We start from the raw sequence: 7,112 nt of genomic DNA, 5'->3' as shown, positions 1-7,112 counted from the left end.
CTTCTAATATGAATAGTTTACAGCAGTAAACATACTTCCTGGACATACACATTAGATAACAATAATACTTGGGGGTTTCTAGCAAGTATATTTTAACATGTACAAAACTAATGGTTAGACATCAGTATACATTCCTCTTTAAAATATACATAAATGTGAAACCTTCAAGACACATAAATCTATCTTTTTCTCTCTCTCCAAAATCACTCATTTCAATAACCAGGTGCATTGTAAAAGTTTGGTTCATCAACATTTTTAATATTACAAATACTATTTCAGGTAGTTGTTTTCAGTCACATGGTTTGCATATTGCAGTTAAAATTAAAACTACATTATTTATAAAAGTACATTTAAACTATCATATATGAGCAGAGATGACCTTAAGGGTCATATGGGGGGAATATGCACAGATATTGTTGTACGAGTGGTTCTTAAAAGTGGAGCTGCGTATTTTTTTTTAATTGTCACTATGGGGGCCCATGCATGCACTTTGTATCTTGCCTAAGATTGGCACTGTGTATAAAATAAAGTATGCACCAGTTTACAGAAGGATATACACTATGAGAGATATAAGAATATGTAAATTTTCAAGTAAAAAAGCAGCTGATTTTCAAGATTTATTTCATGATACTGTCACCATTGCAGTGTTTAACACATAGGATTATATGAAACAAGACATACTGAAAAATAACTAGTTACCAAAGTTCTTTCTGAAAGTAGTTTTTTTTTTAGGGTCAATGTGTGAGTCAGTTCTTGTAGATAAATTGCAGTTATATACATACTACACATTCCAGAAGCATACAAGTCCATATAAACTAAATACACTACTATGCTAGACACACAGTTGTTTCATATCTCTATGAAATATTTCTTTGTGTAAATAATATATATCATAATAATATTAACTATTAATGCAGAAATCACACCTGCACTGAGAAATATAACAATGTTTCTTTTGATCACAAGTTCTTTATATTAATGAAATACTTGGAAGAACAACTCAATTTGGGTCCGACATTCTTACACCAGTCAGAACAATGGAATGTTGAAATCAGGTATAAAGACTATGGAGAGAAAAAAGCTATGCTGCTACACAAAATAAAATATTATTAGCTATTTTGTAATACATCAAAGGTTAATACTGGTGAATGAAACATTTCATAGGTCTGCTTTTTTATAGTATCTAAAAATACAAGCAAGCCAGCTTGTTTAAAATCACACAACAACAAGACAAAACCCATTTTATTAATACTACTTGCAATTATAATTTGTTTTACCTCTAATTTCCTTTGTTAAATAATAAACAGTCAAGAAAGGGATTAACTAACCCCTTACTTCAAAATCTCAGTTATTTCGATGATTGACAAAACAATCAACAGTTACTGTGCAAGTCAAATGATTAAGCTCTTGGTCAGTTACATCTGCTGGATAATATGGTATTTCTCACGCATGTCCATATGTTCCTTTCTTGGGTCACGTTTTCTTCGAGCACTCAGTAACTGTCTCATCTCAGAGGCACTCATATTCAGGTTCAGACCTTCCAATTGTATTTTGGCTTTAGATACGGGACTTTCGTTTTCATTATGACCAGTTTTAGTGGAATACGAGGAATCTGATGCAGAGCTAACACTTTCATGACTGGATCCATAATCATGACTCTTTAGTTGACTCTTGGGTGTAGACTCTGGAGAGGTTCCATTCTGAAATATAAAATAACAATGTACTTATAAAGCATCTTAAGCAGAGAATATTTAATCAATACTAATTCGTCTTTTAATAAAAATTATAGAAACATTTTTCTACCCTTCCCATCATAGAAAATTAACATTCTTTATATGACATTTTTAAGTAGCTAAAACATGGATTAAGCTATTTCTTTTTTTTCTACTATCCAAATTATTCATTATTACTTTTTTGTTAGAACACACATCTTTATACAGCTTAAAGTGAAATTATAATGAATTAAATTTTACCAAAAATTTTAAAAATGCAGCTATTAGCCAATTCAAACACTTAACATTTGATGCACAAATCAATCAGGTATGTTTGAGAGGGGGGGGGGAACAGTTCCAGAAAAACCCTTTCTGAAATTAAAGCTATCTTTATTTTGAATACACCAAATGATCTATCTTGATCTTTGAAATCGAACAGTCAGACCCACCTCTCAGTATTTGCAGTCTACACTGTTTTACGATTGATTATTCGTGGCCTTCATCCCATCAAAACATCTCCCTTTTACACACCTTCCAAGATAGTAAAGGTCCTTCTAATTCTATACTTCTTAGGAATTGCATAAAGTGGCATGCTGTTTCCACTCAACTACCACAGTCCTCATCAGCCATCACTCCTCCATTTACAGTGATGGCTGAGGAAGTTACGAACAAGCTCACACGATGCTGCAAAATCCAGTACTTGTGTGAGGTGCAGTAGATGTGATTGTGATCATGACAGGAATCCTGTCACAGTGAAACTAAAGCGAAATAGAGAAGGCATGCAACAGACGAATTCCATGGCATCAAAAACCACAAAATTATGTTGTAATGCTAGCAAAGCACTGTACAAACCAGGCACTTTTGCTGAGACAGGGGCTGACAGGCCTAGGGAAGGGCAGCATAGTGAAGATCTCGCCAATCATCATACTCCTGCTATTCTTACTGTGCGCCTCTCCCACTTGTCTCATTTCATCCTCTTTGGTTGTTTATATCTGCTCATCTGGCACAAGAACAATGTGAAAAATGAAGAAAAAGAACTGGAAGAAGACTCATTCGATGCCATATTACTCACACAGATAATGAGAATCACGACACAATGCATTAGCACTTGTTGTTTCTATCTCTTAGTCTGTGAGGTACTAAAGAAACAGCTTTTTTCTACTACAGTATCATGGAGTAATATTTGATTTAGTTAGGGACAGTTGTGTGATTGGTGCCCAATTTGGGTGATAAGGAAAATAAAACATGATGATTGGAAAACATTTGGGAACTTGCCCAATCTTCTTTTTGTTCTCCACTCTATTCTTATATATATATATACTACGAGTGATTGTCACAGGAGGGATGTCCACCCCTTCTGGATTCCACTTACTTACCACCTGGTATTATGAACATGAGATGTTGTATCACAGAAAACTGTTGATTTGAAGTTTTCTGATCATTCCCTTTTCCAGACTTCATTTATTTTTTGGATAAACATATCACGGAATGGATAAGGACTATTTTTTCCCCCCTAAAACCTGCAATTTTGGTCTAGTTAACTCATGCATCAGGCATTAAAAATAACAATTAATATTCTGTTTAAAATACTATGAATAATGTACATTAATTTAAGAATAATAGTTAATGTTAATAGATATGATTAAGAATCATGCTTGTGCGAAGATATTTTTTTCACATGCTTCTTAACTATTCACTATGGATTTTAAATCAGAGGTGTATCAAAACAATATTTCTTTTGTCTTTTGCAGGAAACTGGGTTAAATTAAGGGAAATGTGACAAAAATATCTGTGGTAAAGTGCAATTCTTTTATCAAAGCCAGTTGATTTCTAATGCTCTTCTAGGTTTTGACTTTTAACACAATACATTTAAGTGTTTACAAGGCAAATATAAGTAGAATTTCAGGTAGACCTTTTATTAACACAGCTCAAGCCAAACATTCTGGTGCTGAACAAAAAGCCTTTTGTGAAGTGGCTTGTGAGAGACAAAAGAAACATATGATTTTTTGCTAATACACCCTTGAATTAAAAACCTATGATAGACAAATTGAGAAGAATGTGAAAAACAACTATTTTGAGTTTTTTAAATCACAAATATTAGCCTGTTTATTTACAATATTTTAATGGATTTCACCATTCAACAACAACACAATAATAATGCACATTAAAAAACTTAGATGTGAATAAAATAATCAAAAGATCTTTAGTGCAATCATTCAAACATTATCACATAAGTTTAATAAGAAAGTAACAAAGTTATCTAGCTCAAATAAAACCAATATACCTGTTAATTAGCATTGAGAGCAATATCTTGACAAATTCAGATAATACATAAACGTTTAAGTTACTCGTGTTTGTTTAACGAATAAGACACACAATACAATATTATTGGTTATCTTCAAACAGTATTAAAATAAAAACCAAGATTTATCAAACATATACAACCAAATTTGTTTTGTATTTTTTATTACTTGTACTAGAATCTGATATAATGCCACATATATTTCACCCACATGAAGTTTTACACACCATATCTCCTGAACATGTGTACCAGGTTACATAATATGTATCACAGAGAGCTTTTGTTTGACAAAAAACATGTTTTAACATGAAAAATTAAAGTAACTTATTATTTTCACATGTACCAAGTAGCAAATGGTTATAAAATCCTTCATTAAGTTTTTATTTTTAGTTCAATAAATATCTGCTTCTCCTTTCAGACAGGAAAATAAATCATCTAATACATAAACAAGTCCGGTACTTTCAACTGTGCAAGGAATTATTTGTACATCTGTTTAAAGTCAGCAATTACACTATTAAACAATTGTTCAATACAAAACAAATAACATGAGGCAGTACATTTCATCTGAGGTACAAGTTTAGGGTTCCACAATACAAGTCTTATAGTCAATAAGTAAAGTAGAATTACATGTGGACAGACAAATTAACTTACACACCTCTACTTTTTTCTGTTCTGTGTCTGGTTTTGGTATATTCAAACCTATAGGTTCTGGTTCAGCATCAGCTAACTGTGAATAATTGATGTCTTCCACTTCACTTTGTTTTTCCTCTGACAACTCATTATCTTCGTCTTTGGCCAGCTATATGTAGTAAAACTAAAAATGAATATTTACACCCAAAAAGTATCCACATAAACTTATATTCCTAAATAGGTGTTTATTATTCATATATCAATTCTTTGTTTTAATTAGATAAGAAATATTCAAAATACTTTCAATAGGAAAAATACTAAAAAACTTATTTCTCAGTATATATATATATATATAAAGACTGCAATTGGAGGATAATAAATTTTTATTAACAAAAATAAGCTGAAAATATATCTAGTAAAAGATAAATGTAAGATACAAGAATTAAGGAAAAAAATTACCAGTTTGATAATTAAAGACTCATATAAAGTTTGTATTTTTACTAAACGAGATCGTTTTGAGATTTCATTCTGACATGCATATCCATTATGACATTGATTTGCATTTTTAAAAAAGATGAAACAATAATTTAATCCCTTTTCCAAGAAGCACTCTAATTCTCAAAATATTCGTAATGACATAATGCTCTTGAAATTGGTGAGGAAATTTTGGTAAGGTCAGGGTTTAAAATATTTCTATTCGCTGTAACCCAAACGACGGTCCGAGAGGTTTTCTTTTTTTTTTTACATTATGACCCAGGAAATTTTTATTTCCACCAATTTCTGCTGATATACTGACCAATCAAATTTTCTCGACTTTAACATTTTTATCGCCGTATTATGGTTAGAATATAGTTAGATATACGCGGCTGTTTAAATTTAATTAAAGCGAGTGTTAAATTTAGTTATTTTTAGAAGCGATAATTTATCGCAGGTTTGTTTACGTAACTGTTTGAATCATACGTCGTGTAAATTAGCGATTTTTGTATTATTGCGTCATGTTACTAGAACCTTCTAAGTTTTTTCGAGTATTAATACATCATATACTGTTGTGTATCGTAAACTCTAAGCCAAAGTTGGGCTATTTATAAAAACGCGTCCAAAATGCAGTAAAAGAAAGACAATGTTAGTGAGAGATACATAGATATAGACTGTGTGTTTGTAAGTTTGGCCGTAGAGAGCGTTATAGTGGCGTTTTTTTAAAAGTGAAATTATGGCAGATCGTATTGTAACAACAGGGAAGACGAAGAGGTCTAGATTACACCTGACCCTCCCAGGTCCAAACAGAGACCTAAATCCCGATAAAGCAGAAACATTGTAACAACAGGAAAGAAGAGATTAATTCGTTTTGACAATTGTGTTCTAAAGTAACTGAACCAATCTGTGTGGACTTTGAAGAAAAGAGACGATTATTTAAAGCTCTGGATACAGCTGTATAACGTACATTTGTATATACGTTTGACTTGTTTTAATATATTATTTTAAAACTAGTGTGCTGTTTGTTTATTGTTGAAATTTATCGCCAACAAGTCACTGACACCTACTGTAAAAAATCCTGCCCATCAATAAATAAAAACCTGACAAATAGTTTTTCTCGGAAATTCATGTAGCTCGCGACGATGTGGGAGGGCATCACCTGATTACCAATCGACAGCTCAATGCTGATTGATCAATGTATTAAGGTTTGACAACCTGGCATTTCTCGTCCTCGTGACCCTTAACGCTACACTAATGAATACACGATCTAGCAGGGGAGAATTTATTATTGACGAGCATACATTAACAACATGGCGAACACGAATCTGTTCAGTGTATGCGTCTCCGAAAATTTTTCTCGTTGATTGAGGATTAGGATCAAAAACAAATTAATTCCGATTGGAAAATCATCCACGTGGGGAACAGTAGTTGTAGATTTATTTGGCGAACGAGATGAAATGGAAGAACAAACCGTAAAATTGTGGGCAACAGTCAATTCAACTTCGATATTGACCAGCTAGTGTGTGTTGCGCGAGAATTTGAAATTTCTGTAATTCTTTTCATAGAATAAATATTGATAGTAATTGTATTCATGATTTGACGCGTTATATTTTAGGTGGTCACGGAATTAATGGTATTTCAAGCAACTTGAACAACAAAAAAAAATTACCTACCTACCCAAATTTTAAATCAGTTTAGGGTTACAGCAAACAAAACTATTTTTAAGCTACGTTAAACCTGAAACTATCATTTATATATATATCTATTAAAACAGTCATTTTAAACAAAGAACCCAACATAAACAAACGGAAAATCAAGGAATACATCTTAATTGAACAAAACAACCCTACTCTAAACCAACACCCCGGGGTGCCTAGATACCTCTAAGTTTTGCAACAGTATCCAGTCATGTGACCTCTTTGTTCAATACTGTGTGTGTGTGTAAATTACTTCTACCTGATGATGACAAAAGCTTGTACATTTGCTGTTATGTT

At 32.3% G+C, this 7,112-nt stretch overlaps 1 protein-coding gene across 1 annotated transcript in view; it reads right to left on the bottom strand.

The window, feature by feature from the left end:
* Positions 1-450: 450 nt before the first annotated feature.
* The window catches only part of LOC106472996 (Na(+)/H(+) exchange regulatory cofactor NHE-RF2-like), a 22,482-nt gene continuing 15,820 nt past the window's right edge, over positions 451-7,112 (bottom strand). The window contains exons 2-3 of the mRNA XM_013933669.2: positions 4,670-4,813; positions 451-1,700 (exon numbers count right to left, since the gene is read on the bottom strand). Coding sequence (XP_013789123.1) covers positions 1,416-1,700; positions 4,670-4,813 — 429 coding nt within the window. The 3' untranslated portion in view covers positions 451-1,415. The remainder of the gene's footprint in view (positions 1,701-4,669; positions 4,814-7,112) is intronic.

This window comes from Limulus polyphemus, unplaced genomic scaffold (assembly GCF_000517525.1).
Source record: "Limulus polyphemus unplaced genomic scaffold, Limulus_polyphemus-2.1.2 Scaffold5795, whole genome shotgun sequence".
NCBI classification, from domain to species: Eukaryota; Metazoa; Arthropoda; class Merostomata; order Xiphosura; family Limulidae; genus Limulus; species Limulus polyphemus.
The sequence above is the reverse complement of the archived record's forward strand: the minus strand, read 5'-3'. Positions and strand labels throughout refer to the sequence as shown.